General features: G+C 47.0%; 2 protein-coding genes across 5 annotated transcripts in view; both read right to left on the reverse strand.

Annotated features, from left to right (window-relative positions):
• Positions 1 to 1,109: 1,109 nt before the first annotated feature.
• NEIL2 (nei like DNA glycosylase 2) lies at positions 1,110 to 8,614 on the reverse strand. Of its 2 annotated transcripts, XM_008492392.2 has the most exons (4): positions 8,477 to 8,614; positions 6,143 to 6,456; positions 1,977 to 2,173; positions 1,110 to 1,438 (listed from the first exon to the last, which is right to left on the reverse strand). In XM_008492392.2, exons 1-4 carry the CDS (start codon positions 8,612 to 8,614, stop codon positions 1,122 to 1,124), a joined length of 966 nt encoding a protein of 321 aa, XP_008490614.2. In that variant the 3' UTR covers positions 1,110 to 1,121. The 2 variants fall into 2 exon arrangements, with proteins under 2 accessions (XP_008490614.2, XP_030304115.1); XM_030448255.1 differs by lacking the exon at positions 6,143 to 6,456 and having other exon boundaries at positions 1,977 to 2,176; positions 8,475 to 8,614.
• Positions 8,615 to 12,050: 3,436 nt separating this feature from the next.
• GATA4 (GATA binding protein 4) overlaps positions 12,051 to 16,743 on the reverse strand; it is a 35,308-nt gene continuing 30,615 nt past the window's right edge. For all 3 annotated transcript variants that reach the window (XM_030448204.1, XM_030448205.1, XM_030448203.1), the window contains one exon: positions 12,051 to 16,554. In XM_030448204.1, the coding sequence (XP_030304064.1) occupies positions 16,372 to 16,554 (183 nt within the window). In that variant the 3' untranslated portion in view covers positions 12,051 to 16,371. The remainder of the gene's footprint in view (positions 16,555 to 16,743) is intronic.

Here is a 16,743-nt window from a genome sequence, read left to right on the forward strand (position 1 = left end):
AAAAGGGGGGAAAGAGAAAAAGGGGGGAAAGAGAAAAAGGGGGGGAAAGAGAAAAAAGGGGGGGAAAGAGAAAGAAAAGGGGGGGAAGAGAAAGAAAAGGGGGGGAAAGAGAAAGAAAAGGGGGGGAAAGAGAAAAGGGGGGGAAAGAGAAAAAGGGGGGGAAGAGAAAAAGGGGGGAAAGAGAAAAGGGGGGAAAGAGAAAAAGGGGGGAAAGAAAAAGGGGGGAAAGAGAAAAAGGGGGGGAAAGAGAAAAGAAGGGGGGAAAGAGAAAGAAAAGGGGGGGAAAGAGAAAGAAAAGGGGGGGAAAGAGAAAAAGGGGGGGAAAGAGAAAGAAAAGGGGGGGAAAGAGAAAAAAGGGGGGGGAAAAGAAGGGGAAGAGAAAAAGGGGGGGAAAGAGAAAAAGGGGGGGGAAAGAGAAAAAGGGGGGGAAAGAGAAAAAGGGGGGGAAAGAGAAAAAGGGGGGGAAAGAGAAAAAGGGGGGGAAAGAGAAAAAGGGGGGGGAAGAGAAAAAGGGGGGGAAAGAGAAAAAGGGGGGGAAAGAGAAAAAGGGGGGGGAAAGAGAAAAAGGGGGGGGGAAAGAGAAAAAGGGGGAAAAGGGGAGGGAAAAAAGGGGGGAAAAGGGATCAGAAGTTAGAACCCAAGTTTTTATTTTTCCATCCTCTCAAAGAACCTGATGTTAAAACAAACCAAACCAAACCCAGATCCCAACAGAACCCAGCACAGCCTCTGCCTGTCACAGACCCCACCAGACACTCCCCAGCTGTCACCTCTCGTGATCCTGCAGGTAACCAGTGATCACTGAGCTCACAGTCCCTCCCTCATTTGTTTAAAGCAGAACACATATATATTATTTTTTTTTAATTATATTAATTTTTTTTTCCATGGAGATGAAACTGGGCAGAGGGACACCCTCTCCTTGCTAACACAAACCATTGCACCTGCACCAGGGTGACTTCAGACCTCAGCTGTCACCTCCTCGACACCCCTAAATCCCCTCAGGACTGCTCCAAGGAGTGACACGGTTGTGTCACTGTCACAAAAAGGAAACCAAAAAGCCACCTTCTAACTAAAAGATGACAGAGACAGCACCCTCCAGGGTGAGAGGGACACAGAGAGCCAGGTCACTCAGTGACAGGAGGGGGATCCCCATCCCCTGGCAGCACCTCAGGCTGGCACTGGGGACACCACCAGGTCAGTCTCTTAAGGCCACCTAAGGGCCCAAGGGTTCCCTTTGTCACTGCATGCCCCAGGGGACACTGCTCCTTCTGGTAGATCTGAGGGTGCAGCCCTGCACCCCTCAACTTGCTGTGCAGCCAGGCAGAGCTGAACTGAACAGCACAGTCGAGGAGCTGCTCCAGATCCGAGAGAGCCAAGAGGGAGCCTGGGGTTAAGGGATGGATCTTGGCCAGGTAGAGGATCTCATTCTTAATGATGTTGCCTGGAAAGGGTGAGAAACAAGGAGACAGAGAAGGATATTTCCTGTCAGGATGATGCCTCCAATCACTGTGACTTCTGCCTCAGGGGTCACAGCTAGGAACACCATTCCCATATCCCAGGTGGCACTGAGCAGACCTAGGAGTCTGCTAGAGTCTCCTAGACCAGGAGCAGACCTAACTGGGATGGAACTGGAAGGTGTTCTCTTCCCACCACCCTTGAAGCAGACTGTCCTTTCATCCCTAAGTACAACCAATCCATCCTTAACCACACGGACACAACACTGTGCTCACAGGGTACACTCAGAGCATCTGCAACCTGTAGCTACAGCCTGCAAGCCTCGGCCTCAGCAAGGTGACCACACACCCCCAAGCAAGGGGACCACACAACCCCAAGCAAGGTCAACCAGAAGCCAGAAAACCAAGGAGAAAAAAGAAAAAAAAAGAGCTCAGACACCCAGCTTTGGATCAGTAGATCCCAAAAAAAAAAAAAAATAGGGAAAAGCCCACCCACCTCCTACCACTTCTTTCCCTGGAACTTACCCAGCCCTGAAAAATATCTTTGGTCTAAGAGGGTGTAGCAGATGGGCCGGGGTGCACGGAGAGCATCCAGTGCCTGCCCACGGTGGAATTCCACGGAGAGGATGTCAGAAGCAGGATCAGCCCGTGGAGAGGAGATCCACTGCATGCGGCAGTTGTAGAAAAACCGGAACCCCCGCTCTCGAAGTGGCAGAACCAGCCTGGGGAAGAAGAGAGAGGTTTAAAAGTTACACTAAAAACACCCTTGGGCAGTTTGTTCTGTTCTGCTCTGGCTGAAGAAACTTGCAAAAAAAAAACCCACAAAAAAACCACAAAAAAACCACCCCAAAAAGTCCCCCCCAAAAAAACAAACCAAAAAAACCAAAAAAAAACCCAAACCAACAAAACACCCAAAAAACAAATTAAAAAACTCAAAAAACAAATAAAAAACCCAAAAAAACAAAAAAAAATAAAAACAAAAAAAACCAATAAAAGAACACCAAACCCCAATCCCCCCTAAAAACAATCAAAAAATCAAAAAATCAAAAAATCAAAAAATCAAAAAATCAAAAAACCCAAAACCCAAAAAACCCAAAAACCCAAAAACCCAAAAACCCAAAACCCCAAAAACCCCAAACCCAAACAAACCCAAAAAAAAAGATCCCACCCAAAACCCAAAAAAACCCCCAAACCCAAAAAACCCCCCAAAAAAACCCCAAAACAACAAAAAAAACCAAAAAAACCCCAAAAAAAACCAAAAAACCCCCCCAAAAAAAAAAAACCCAAAAAACCCATAAAAACCCCAAAAAAAACCCAAAAACCCAAAAAAAAACCCCAAAAAAAACCCCAAAAAAACCAAAAAATCCCCCCAAAAGAACCACCCCCAAAAAACCCCCCAAAAAAAACCCCCCCAAAAAAACCCCCCAAAAAACCCCCCACAAAAACCCCAAAAAACCCCAAAAAAACCAAACAAAAAAACCCAAAACAAAAAAACCAAAAAAACAAAAAAAACCCGAAAAAACAAAAAAACAAAAAAAAACCCAAAAAGAACCCCAAAAAACCAAAAAACCCCAAAAAACCCCAAAAAAAACCCAAAAAAACCAAAACCCAAAAAAAACCCAAAAAAACCCAAAAAAACCAAAAAAACCCAAAAAAAACCCAAACCAAAAAACCCAAAAAAAAACCCAAAAAAAACCCAAAAAAACCCAAAAAACCCAAAAAAACCCAAAAAAACCCAAAAAAAACCCAAAAAACCCAAAAACCCAAAAAAACCCCAAAAAACCAAAAAACCAAAAAAACAAAAAAAACCAAAAAAAACCAAAAAAACCAAAAAACCCCCCAAAAAACCCAAAAAAACCCAAAAACAAAAAAACCCAAAAAAACCAAAAAAACCCAAAAAACCCAAAAAAACCCAAAAAAACCCAAAAAACCCCAAAAAACCCCAAAAAACCCCAAAAAACCCAAAAAAACCCAAAAAACACAAACACACAAAAAAACAAAACAAAAAAACACCAAAACCCCCCAACCCCCAAAAACAAAACAAACCCCAAAAAAGACCCAAAAAGACCCAAAAAGACCCAAAAAGACCCAAAAAGACCCAAAAAAGACCCAAAAAGACCCAAAAAAGACCCAAAAAGACCCAAAAGACCCAAAAGACCCAAAAAGACCCAAAAAGACCCAAAAAGACCCAAAAAGACCCAAAAAGACCAAAACATACCCCAAAAAATACCCCAAAAAAGAAAAAAAAAACAAAAAAACCCCCCAAAAACCCCCGAAAAAACAGAAACAGCAGCAGAGCAGCAGAACGAAAAGCTTCAGGAAGGTGAGAAAAGAGCCTGCAATGACACAAGCGTTGGAGAAGCATCAGCCCGGGCACATTCCCACTCATTCCCAGGAAAGCCATGGAGAGCCCTTGAAGTGCCAGAACTGGTCCCTCTCTTCCTTCCCTGCAGTTCATCATGGGTCACAGCAGGTGCTCCAGCACCCCATCCTCACACAGTGCAGCCTGCTGTAGTGATTTGGTGTGGTCTGCCTGGACTTCAGCAAGGCCTTTGACACCGTGTCCCACAGCATCCTCCTGAAAAAGCTGTCAGCCCACAGCATGGACAGGAGCACCCTGTGCTGGGTTAGGAACTGGCTGGAGGGCCGGGCCCAGAGAGTGGTGCTGAACGGGGCTGCATCAAAATGGCGGCTGTGGTGTCCCCCAGGGATCAGTGTTGGGCCTAGTTTTGTTCAATATCTTTATTGATGGTTTAGATGAGGGGATTGAGTCCATCATCAGCAAATTTGCAGATGACACTAAGCTGGGGGGAGTGTGGATCAGCTGGAAGGCAGGAGGGCTCTGCAGAGGGACCTGGACAGACTGGAGAGTTGGGATGATCCCAACGGGATGAGGTTCAACATTCCAAGTGCTGGGTCCTGCACTTTGGCCACAACAGCTCCCACTTTGGGGAGCTCCAGGCTGGGCACAGAGTGGCAGAAAGGGACCTGGGAGTCTAATTGCCAGGAAGCTGAACAGGAGCCAGCACTGTGGCCAGGTAGCCAAGAAGGCCAATGGCATCCTGGGCTGTGTCAGGAACAGCGTGGCCAGCAGGTCCAGGGAAGGGATTCTGCCCCTGTGCTCAGCCCTGAGGAGGCCACAGCTTGAGTCCTGTGTCCAGTTCTGGGCCCCTCAGCTCAGGAAGGAGATTGAGGTGCTGGAGCAGGTCCAAAGGAGGGCAACTAAGCTGGTGGACTTAAGCACATATCCTATGAAGAGAGGCTGAGGGAGCTGGGGGTGTTCAGGCTCAGGGGAGAAGAGGAGGCTCAGGGGAGACCTCATCACTCTCTACAACTCCCTGAAAGGAGGTTGGAGCCAAGGGGGGGGTTGGGCTCTTTTCCCAGAAGACTTTCAACAAGACAAGAGGCCATGGGCTTAAGCTCTGCCAGAGGAGGGTTAGGTTGGATATTAGGGAGAAATTCTTTCCAGAGAGGGTGATCAGACGTTGGAATGGGCTGCCCAGGGAAGTAGTGGATTCTCCATCCCTGGAGATATTTAAAAAGGGACTGGATGTGGCACTCAGTGCCATGGTCTAGCAACCACAACGGTGGTTCAAGGGTTGAATTCGATGATCTCTGAGGTCCCTTCCAACCCAGCCAATTCTATGATTCTATGATTTCAGCCAAGAAAACTTGTTCTGGGTCCAGTTCTGGGCCCCTGAGTTACAAGAAAACAAGGAACTGCTTGAAAGATTCCAGCACAGAGTCACAAAGATGATGGAGGGAGTGGAACATCTCCCTGCTGAGGAAAGGCTGAGGGAGCTGGGGCTCTGCAGCTGGGAGAAAGGGAAAATGAGAATGATTTCATTGATGTTTATAAATATGTAAAGGGTGAGTGTCAGGAGGATGCAGCCAGGATCTTCTCTGGGATGTCCAATGATAGGACAAGGGTTAACAGGTACAAGATGGAGCACAGGAGGTTCCATGTAAACATAAAGGAAAACTTCTTCACTGTGAGGGTGAGGGAGCCCTGGCCCAGGCTGCCCAGGGAGGTTGTGGAGTCTCCTTCTCTGGAAACATTCAAAACCCATCTGGATGTGTTCTGTGTGACCTACACTGGGTGATCCTGCTCTGGCAGGGGGGTTGAATTCAATATTCTAAGGTCCCTTCCAACCCCGAACATTCTGTGATTCATTGACCAAAGCTTCAGCAGTTTGGCCCCCAAATCAGGGAAAGTGATGCTCAAAGTAGCTAAAAAAAAAAACCCCAAATCCAAAACCGCATAGAAACAAATCAATCCTTCACAAGTTTGCAGGATGGGGGAGCACGCCCCTACTCAGTAGATCAGATACAGAGGTGCCTGAGCCACCTTGGGCATCATAAACTCTCAGGTTAAAGAGGTCACAGGACCACAACCGTAACGGTGGTTCAAGGGTTGGACTTGATGATCTCTGAGGTCCCTTCCAACCCAGCCAATTCTATGATTCTATGAAGTTCTCTCCTTGAATAAAAAAATCTGAACTGTGCTGGTACCATGATCCCCAGGCTTGCAGGAAATGAATTGTGGATTCCTTGGGTGAACACACCTCACATCATCCCTCACACATCTTTACCTTAAGAATTGCCAGAGAAAAGACAGGGCTAAGAGCATTCCAACACAGATTTAGGTGGAGTTAAAAGAAAGCAGAGTTTTTGAAGACTCCACCAAATACCTGGGTGCAGGATCCTTCCAGTCCCCCTTCTTATTGGCTTTGTTTGCTCTTGAGAACTCATTTGCCCGAATGCTGCCAAACAAACCGAAGTGGAAGTGCAGCCAATTGCTGGGACCCTCTGCTCCATCTGGAGGTTCAGATCTTGAGTTCTGAAGTTCCAGCAGCTCTTCAGCTTGAGGCTGTTCCTCTGAAGCACAAACCTGGGCAGAACTTGCTCCGCTAGCAGCCTCTCTTTGCAGTCCTGTTTCTCCTGCAGTTGGTCCTAAGGGACCTTTAGATGCCACAAATGCCAGGTATAAATTCTTCCCATGAACCTAAGAGAAAAAGTGGGAGGTGCTGAGGATCCACATAACCTCTGGCCATTTCCACACAGGGGATTATTTTCTGCAATCTCTTTTAGGCACATCACCCACCCTGAAGATGAGATTCATCAGAGACATCATAGGAGAGACACTGAGGGTTTCAAAGTCATCACTGCTCCTCATTCACTTCATGCTGGCTCCAAATGTCTCAGGCAAGGGTGAGACCTTACTCATGAGTGGCACAAATCACTGTTGAGCTGCTCACATCTCTGCCCTCAGCTGAGACTACTCTGGAATCAGGGCTGAGGCTGCACTAACATTTGGTCAATAGAGTTGGGGTTATTCAGCCTGGAGAGCAGATGGCTCTGGGGACACCTTAGAGCACCTTCCAGTGCCTGAAGGGGCTCCAGGAAAGCTGGAAAGGGACTTTTTGCAAGGGCCTGGAGTGATGAAATGAAGGAGAACAAGTTTAAGCTGAAAGAGGGGAGATTTAGGTTGGGTATTAGGAAGAAATTCTTTGCTGTGAGAGTGCTGAACCCCTAGGCCAGGTTTCCCAGAGAAGCTGTGGCTGCCCCATCCCTGGCAGTGTCTCAGCCCAGGTTGGATGGGGCTTGGAGCACCCTGGGCTGGGGGAGGTGTCCCTGCCCATGCAGGGGGTTGGAACTGGATGAGCTTTAAGGTCTCTTCCATCCCAAACCAGTCTGGGATTCTATGATTACCAGAGGCTGGGAAGAAACCAGGCTGGATCCTCTGATGTCTAATAAGGGTTATGTTTGTATGTCAGCCTCACTTTCTCTTTTCTCCAGATTTTTTGGGGGAAAATCTGCAGGAAACTACATAACCATGAAAAAGGCAAAGGGTTAAAAAATTGCTAAAGTGGCGCCAGTAAAAGGAAACACAGAGGAAAAGATTCCCATGAGCCTGATTCTCCCTAGAAAACCAGGCTAAAAATGGCAAGAGATTGCACCATGTGGCCAAGGGGAAATACTAGAAAACAGTAAATTAGTTTACCCCAGGGGGCTGTGGAGCCAGAAATAAGGAATCCAATATCTTCACAGCAGCTAAGAAAAACCTTATTACCTTTGAGCAATTCTGGTGGCTTAGGAGAGATGAGAATCTCTCCAGGTGATTCTTTGTACATGTGGATTGAGTGACAGTGTAACCATAGTGCCTCACCCAAACCAGACTGGGATTCCATGATTACTACAGGCTAGGAAGAAACCAGGCTGGATCCTCTGATGTCTAATAAGGGTTATGTTCAGATTTCAGCCTCACTTTCTCTTTTCTCCAGTTTTTTGTGGGGAAAATCTGCAGGAAACTACATAACCATGGAAAAGGCAAAGGATTAAAAAAATTGCTAAAGGTGGGAGGTGTCCCTGACCATGGCAGGGGGGTTGAGACCAGAAGATTTTTAAAGGTCCATTCCAACCCAAACCATGCTGTGATTCCATGGTAAACCTAAATCACCATCTGAAGGATGTCAGGCAAGTGAAACCCTCAGCAGGACTAACCCAGTGTAACCCAGGTACCCCCAGCACTGACATTTCAACCTTCCCAGGTGAAACCCCACCCTCTGGTACAAGAGATTCAACTCTCCAAGTTGAAGAGAGCAAAGCTGCTGCTTCTGCCCTTCACACACTGAAAGAAATGAACTCTCATCTACAAACAGCCCTCACCAACACCAGCTCCTCCTCCCTCAAGAGGCCCAGAACCATTAGCATGACTGCAGCTGAACCCAGCATTAGCATGACTGACCCAAAACTGCAAATAATTCTGGGCATCTCCATGTCCAACAGCTCTGCCTCACAGTAACCTTGATCCCAAACTCAGCACCATGGAAAAGGCTCCAAACTGCCCGTTCACATCTCCTTGGCCACATGCACCTCTTCTCTAGCTATAAACAAAGCCAATGGTCCACCTCAAATCTAAGGTGTCACTCAGTTTAGGCACCTTCTGTGGCCCAGGTACAGGACAATTACAGTTTGCCTCAGAACTGTTATGGACCTATAAGTTCATCTTTCCTACAGCTCACCTGGGAATCTTGGAGCCTCAGGGAATTCAGGTAATTCACGTTGATCTTCCGGGTGCTTCCCCCCACTTTGACCACCACTTGCCCCACAAAAGGGGAGGTCAGCAGCTGGAACTTCCTCACTGAGGGGCCCTCTGGCATCTTCAGCAGCTGGTGAGGGAACAGCAGGACCTTCTCACACTTGCTGCTCTAGACTTGAAGAAAAATTACAGCTCAGAAATATACCCAGAGTCTAAGACCACCAGAGAATCCTCATCCCCATTTTCCTCAAGTCCCTGTGGCAAACTCCATGGAGACAAAAAGGTTTCTTTCAGGCCCAGAAGGGTAATTTACCTACTTGGACATGTCCAGAATTCCATCAAAAAAGGCCCTAAGGAGCACTCTCTAGTGGCAGTTTTCATTCCATAAGCAAGAATATGGCCTGAGGATCTCCAGGAGTCCTTTCATTCCACAGGTGCTGGAGGAGTCATAGAGGACTTTAAATTAACCCAGCTTAGCATCTCCCTTCTCACCAGGAGCAAAAGCTCCCCTAGCTCCAACTCTTCCCTTGGTCACAGCCTTGATGTCCCAGCACAAAGGAGGAACACAACCTTACAGAGCCATTAATGAACCAGAACCAGCACAGGCCATGGTGACCCATCCTGTTCCTGACCCAGCCCCCAAGAGAAGCCCTGCTCCCTGGTCAGCACTGGAGTCAGCTCATCCCCTCTCTTGCCCTTACCAGCTGCTTGTCCCACTGCCTGCAATGACATGGGGACAGGTAGGGAGCAGTCATCCACTCCACTACCAGCACCTGGGATCAGAAGATTGGATGAGCAGAACCACAGAACCATAGAATCATCCTGGTTGGAAAGGACCTTCAAGATCACTGAGTCCAACCCTCAGTCCCACACCACTAAATCTCCCAAAGTGCCACATGTATTTGTTTTTTGAACACCCCCAGGGATGGTGACTCCACCACCTCCCTGGGCAACCTGTTCCAATGCTTTATTCCTCTTCCAGTGAAGACATTTTTCTTAATATCTGATCTGAACATCCCCTGGTACAACTTGGACCTATTGCTTTTGTCCAGTCACAAAGTGGCCAACACCCCCCTCACTACAAGCTCCTTTCAGATAATTGTAGATGGCAATAAGGTCTCTCCTCAACCTCCTCTTCTCAAGGCTGAAGAGCCCCAGCTTATTCAGCTTCTCCTCATAAGAACTCTTCTCCAGACCCCTAACCAGCCCTGTATCCATCATCACCATCCTACAGTACATCCCGGAGCTCCCTGTGATAAAAAATCACACCAAGTGCATAAGGAGTTATTTCTGACATGAAATCCCAGCTACATCTCACTTCCAGTTCTTCTCAGTACTTCTACCAGGACTGGGTAAGCAGAAAGCAGTCTGCAGGATATGGAAAACATGGTTTGGCTTTCACCTCTTCCTCCTGCAGAGTAATCCCAGAGATCAGCAATGATCCAGGGGCTCCTCTTCAAACTCCCCAAACTCTAAGCCACCCGGCACAGCTACAGCTCTGCTGATTTACACATCAAAGTTATCTCATGACAGGTCCCCCCCCCTCATGAGAGGCATTCCCATTGCATCCTAACATCCCTCAGCTTCTCTACCACCTGGGCCAGCTCAGGTACAGCAGAAAGCAAGGGAGAAACCAAGCCCTCAGTGCTTGTAGCATCCTCCTGCTACAGCAAGAAGTCCTTGTCCACTGAAGCTCCTCACCCAGCAGAGGCATTTTAGCCAGCAGACACCTCTACCAGGCTGTGAACAGCAATGAGGTGGGTACATATCCTTAACTGGAACAGGCAAGGCAGCATGGCCATAAAAGCCTTCATGTGATGCAGCACCAAAAAAAAAAGGCCTTGAGGAAAAGCTTACCTAGACCCAAGATACAAAATTAAAGATATTGCTGCCATACAAACTACCTTTACAGGATCATTTTGGTTGGAAAACCCCTTTAAGATCAAGTTCAAGTGTTAACTCAGCACTAACCCATGTATGTCCCTCAGCACTGCATATACATCTTTTAAACACCTCCTGGGACAGGGTCTTGGTGACCTCCAGCCACAGACCCCACTGCAGATGAAGCCCCACCACGGCCCCACACCCCCACACAAGTTTCCTGCAAGGATCTCAAGGCACAGCCCTGACCCACCACATGCAGTCAGGGGGGAATCAGAGCTCCTCATCTCCTTGACCTCAGCCAGGCATCAATTTGCAGTTCTCCAGAGGTAGTCTGACCACACCAGAGTCCTAAGGAAGGAGGAACCACCCAACACCTGCCCCAAGCACCCATGAGTCCTACATCCAGCCCTCAAGCCACTGGTCTTCCCAGGACCACCCTCTGGGATCAGACCATGCAGCCTTTCTCCACCTCTTCATTTCTCCCTTTCCACTCCTGAGCCCTTCCTCAAACCCCACTCCCCCTTCCACCATCCCCAGCCACCTCCCACACCATCTCCATCCTCTCCATAACCAACCTACCCCCCCACATCACCCTCCACACCCACAGCCCTCCCACCCACCTGGATTTAACAGCAGAAAAGGAGCCTCATCAAACAACAGGAGAGCTGCCCAGTTGCCTGACAGGGGAAGAAATGGTTCAGATTTCAACTGCTGGCACCACTCGCCCCCCACCCCCAGTTACACAGGGTCCAGGGACTGGTCACACCCAGAAGGAAGCTGGGAAAACTGGGAGGAAGGTCAGGCGCTTTTAAGAGGGTTTTGCTCACTCAACTCCACCCTCAGAAACAGCTGGGAGGAGATTGTGGCTTAAGGGAGGGTCTGGGGCCAGCTGGGAGTGGTTAAACTGAACAACAGCAAAACCACCTTAGTGAGGGGAGCAGAAAGAGAAGTCATGATGGTATTAAGGTGCCCTGAGAAGTTTTCCTCCTCCCTCTCTCTGCTCCTGCTGCATGGAAAACACATTGGGTGCTTTCCCCCTTTGTGTTAAAATCCCAGATTGGTTTGGGTTGGAAGGGACCTCAAAGAACATCCAGTTCCAACCCCCCTGCCACAGGCAGGGACACTTCCCACCAGATCAGGTTCCTCCAATCCTTATCCAACCTGGCCTTGAGTTGCCTCATTGCTGGATCTGTCACTTTTGTCATCCTGCATCTGGATCTGTCACTTCTGTCTTCCTGCATCACCCATCCCACCCTCTACTTACAAGAAGGGGCTCTGTGTGGTTCCTGGGCTTGGAGGCAATGTTCAGTCTCTTGCAATGATTCTTGGGTGTCCCCACATCTGAGCAATCAATTTACCAATTATTTTGTCTCTTATTAGAATCTAACATTTATTTGGAAGAATATTCCCACCACAGGGATGATCAAACAGTGGAACAAGGACCCAGTGAGGTTGTAGGGTTTCCATCCTTGGCAATATTCAAAACTTGACTGAGAAGGGTCCTGAGAAACCTGATCAAGTCCCTTCTGACTCAAGTTATTCTGTTATGAGCTCCCTAGGACAGGACCCACTGCATCACTGCTTCTCCAGGTTCTCTTCATACATGCCCATTTACCCCCAGCCCTCTCCAAGAAGTCCACAAAGATGGTCAAAGAGTAGCCTTTTGGTTTTATTAGAGTTGGTTTATTTCCATTAGTTCTAAAGGTGTAGAAGTTACGTGGATTGGTAGCCATACTACTTCATAATATATATATTTTTACATCTTTAAATAATTACAGCTTGTTCAGTTGGTTGATTTCCCTCCCCCCTTTGCCACTGCCTGTCTCCATGGCACCTTCCCAGATGACCTGGGAAGCTTCAGATTCATCCAGGGGGAGGAAAAAAAAGCAAAAAGAAAACACCACCCCTAATGTAGTCACAGCTTCAGTGGTATGTTCAGAGTTGCTGGTTGGTTTTAAAGCTCCCTTACAATATTCCTGAGCTCCTTCTGATTGCATCTTCTCCAGCCAGCCCACAAGATTGCAAGGGAAATGTGGGTGTCTTCTGATCAAGCTACAAAAGAATAAACTGAAGTGATTCAAGATATTGCACTTCCACGAAGAGGAAAGACATTGAGAGATGGTTAAATGACCTTTCTACCCTTCTGACTCCCTTGTTCTCATCTGCTCCTCTCACTCTGGTGACCACAGAGCCATTGCAGAGGTCTGGTTTGGTACAATCCAACTGCAAACCCTTGGACATCAAAAGTTGCACGTGTGATTAATGGTGAGCTCGAAGAGAACAAGTCCCACAGATGTATTTATACGTGTGCTGAAGTGTTATGGGCCCTTTCCTCTTACTCTTCAGGGCAGGGATGGTTCTTAGTCCTGCATTTGTGTAGGACCTGGCTTTGTATGGTCCTCATTAGGTTCCCCAGCCATGCTGCAATTAAATTATTGCAATAATAACCATCATTCTCTTTCCTTAACGAGTCTCTAATAGTTGTATCTAATTTCATTAGAAAAGCAGGCTCTAGATTGCATCCTGGGAGGGAAAGCAGAGCTCAGATGGATTTCAGGAGTTGCCCCTCTTTCTAGAATGTGCCAGGTCTCCTGAAACTGGTGGCACTTTTCTCTTCTTGTCCAGTTTGTATCCCTTCATCTGTCACTTCTGGTGTTTGTCATCCTGCATTGGCCATCCCAACCCTAACTACAAGAAGGGGCTGTTTGTGGTTCATGTTCTGTCCCAATGTCTTTTTACTTGGGTGTCTCCAAATCTGAGCAGTTAATTTACCAACGATTTTGCCTCTCATTAAAATCTAACATTTATTTAGAAATAAAATATTCCCACCATGAGGGTGGTCAAACACTGGAACAGGAACCCAGGGAGGCTGTAGGATTTCCATGCTTGGGGATATCCAAAACTTGACAACCATGTCCTGAGAGACCCTTCCAGCTTCAATTACTCTGTAATTCCAGCATTACAAGTTCCTTAGGACAGGTCTCATCTCTTGCGGTGTTTATACAGCACTGAGCATGATGGTTCATCTGAGTTCAGCCTCTCACTATCTTCATATCAACGTTGGCCAGATTATATTTGTATTATTATTACAAATGCTCCTGGACCAGCAATAGCTCCACCAGAGTTTTGAGTGGTTGAAAAAGAACAACAGAACCAGGTGCATCTCATCTTCTACTGCTTGTGGTGCAAAAGCAGGGACAAAAGAGCTAATTTCTACTGCTAAGGGAACCAAATTGTCCTCACAGCCCCTAGGGACTTACCTTCTCAAAGCAGATATTTTGTCCTGTTATCAGGGTCTTTGTAATTACTGCTCACTGTGTTTCAAGAATTACTTTTAGGGCTTTGAGGAAGGCTGGGAACCAGTTAGAGAATCTCTACCATGGTCATTTAGATAACCTGAGGGAGCACAGGACAGCCTGTGTCCTGCAGAGCTTTTCTCCTCTTGCATTGCAAGCAGACTCCTTTATGGCATCTTGGAGTGTCTGTTAAGGGCAGGAGAAAAATTCCACCAGGGAGTTTGGCTTTGAGGGGAGGAGGAGGAGGAGCACAGGAGTCAGGCAAGGTAGATCAAACCTCTAGGAAGATCTAGGTGGTAAGAGCAATGGAGCCTGTGGTTGGTCTTGACCTTAGCTCCTTTCCTGGAGATCTCCTTCTTCCCTCCCTCTCATCTTGTCCAGGGTATCCCAAATGTGTGCATTAGCTAAGAGGCATCTTTGTGCTGCATGCTTCTCAGTCACAGGCAGGAAATATAGTTCAAGGAGAAGGTTGACTAAAGACTTGCATGCCTAGAAAAAAATGCCTTTTGAAAAAATGGCTTTTTTCAGCCCAAATTCATAGCCAAGGGGCTATTTCTGGCCTCTTCTCTGCAGCCTACCAGGCCTGAGCAGAATCATAGAATTTAATTTATTTTGGTTCGTGTTTCTTTTCCTTGTCTGTAATTAAAATTAATGAGGCTCAGCAAGACAGAGTGGAAATTCTGGTGCAAACACCATCCAGCCATTCCCATGGCATGACTGCCACACAGTGTTTTTCTCAGGGGAATAGAGAGGCTCTGTCACCCCTCCAAAATCCTGCAAATCTCAGTTAAACAGGGAATGTGGAAGGATCCAGGTCTCGACTGTGACTCCAGTCCCAGTCCTTATCCAGTTGATGCCTTCTCCTTAGAGAAGCTTTGCTAAAATCAGGAGGAAAAAAATGAGTTCAACCAAAGGCAATATAATGCCATTCTTTTGCTTCAAACATGGTTTTTCTCTTCACCAAGCCATGTATCCTGGTGTTTGAGTTGAAATACTCTTTGTGGGAATGTTAAACAGTGGGAGACAGAGGATGGCACGTTTGGGAGGGATGCACAATCCCTCTTCTAGGTTTTCACTTGATAGTTCTGTGCTCGGGTACAGGATGCAGGGAGGAAAGAGAGGGGAGGCAAGGGGAATAACAAAGTTTGGGAATGGAAGAAACAAGAGTGGAGAATCTTGTAGGATGAGGTCTCCCAGAAATTCTCTGCCTGGAGAGGCAAAGCTGTCCCTCCTCTGAAATGCTGATGAAAACATCATGGCAAGCATCTGGTGAAGCACTTGGACTGCACGGGGGAGCTGTGGCATCTGCAGTGCTAGAATTTGTTAAGCACATGCTAGAGAAACAGCAGTCAGAGCTAGGTTAGGTGGGATTGATCCCTTTGGGAGAAGGGAATGAGTCGGTGAGCTCTCAGCATCTCTTCCAACTCCTTCTGCTAGGATCCCCTGGTTGCTGAGAGCCTTATGGGCAAGAAAATAAAAAAAAAAACCCCACGGGTCCTGGTTAATACTCATGCATGCATGGAGTTCTGTTTCTCTTGCAGGCAAGCAAGTCTATGCACGTGCTGGGTAAGGAAAACATCCCCTGGTAAAGAAAACAACCCCCTTAGAAGCTGAAGCCTTGGCTTGGTGTAAAAAGTGGAATCCTAAAGGCTTAGAGGTGTGTGATGGTCACGAGCTGCTAGAGGGAATGTGGGCACTCACAGTACAGCCAACAATAAATGACAGTCAGATTTCATCCATGACATTAAAACCAACAGAGAAGTATGCAAAATAATTAAATTAACTGTCTCAAAAGCAGTGGCACAGCAGCATTTGAAGAGCATCTTTCACTTGCTGTGCTCTTGACTGAGCCTGGCTTGTAGCTATCCATATGGAGAGAGCCCAGCAATTTCCTTCAGGATTTGATGACCAGTGTGGCTCTCCTCTACCTCTTAATTCCAGAAGGTTCTTTCTTCCAAAATTCTCTTTTGACTTTGGACAGACCTTCTCCAGGCTCAGCCAACGACCTTTGGGAAACACAGTCCCATGATTTTGTAATGATAAATAGGAAATGAGTTACTATTAAATACAGACATTCAGTAGCTTTTCAGACCATCTAGGAAAATGAAGACAATGATCCAGATGTGGGAGTTGGGATGGGGGTGGGGGAGGGTCTCTTTCTCTGCCTTAGATCATACAAAATTCTCTAAAGCCACCACAAGATGTGTAGTGAAGTCTGTTCAACAAACTCTTCCAGAACTGGCTCTTTTTGGTGGAAGATCACTGAATTTGGGTAGTGGTGGCATTTTCTTCTGGTCAGGAAAAAGAAGGGATGGTGACAGAAGAAAACAAGTGTCTCTGCTCCACCTGAGTCTCAAATGCCAGAGAATTTTAATACACAAAACTCAAGATCTTTGTCCATCTTTCTGCTTCTGGCTATTTCATAGAGGGTGGCGACAATCAAATAGAGAGGCTCTTTGAAAGTGGGGGGAAAAAAGGCTTCAAATCCATTAATTACTTTAAGATTTGAGTTTTCTCTCTTTGTTGTGGAAGAGCTCTCCTACTTCTCAGCTCAGACCTCTTTACCTCTTGGCTGGAACATCTCACAAGGGGAGAGAAGGCAGGAGAGCAATGGGAAACAGCATTGACTTGATGATTACGTGGCATCTTCTTCATCTCTCAAGCAGATCAGCCTGAAGTTGGTGGGTGGAAGACCAGGTTAAGCAGTTATGATATCCCCATGGTTTTCAGCTAACACCAGGCTGTTCCAGGAGTCCTGTTTGGAGCTTGTTTGTGGAGACTGGCTAATAGCTGACTGGTAAGCCTGAGGGGAAAGCTTCAGAGCTGAAATTGCAGGGTGAATAGATGATCCGTGTCCAGACATGGAAGAGACTGAAAATGCCTATGGAAAAAGGAAAATAATGTGAACAAAGCTTCAAAACCCCAGAGGGTTTGTGAGACCCCTTTATGAGGTCTGGTGCTATTGCCATGGATCGGTTGTAGAGCTCCAGACTGCAGCTCAAGCATGATCCCTCTGACCCTATGGAGGTTTTGAGGATTTTATGGAGGTTTTTGAGGTTCTTCTCACCAT

The sequence above is a fragment of the Calypte anna genome, chromosome 3 (assembly GCF_003957555.1).
Source record: "Calypte anna isolate BGI_N300 chromosome 3, bCalAnn1_v1.p, whole genome shotgun sequence".
Lineage (NCBI taxonomy): Eukaryota > Metazoa > Chordata > Aves > Apodiformes > Trochilidae > Calypte > Calypte anna.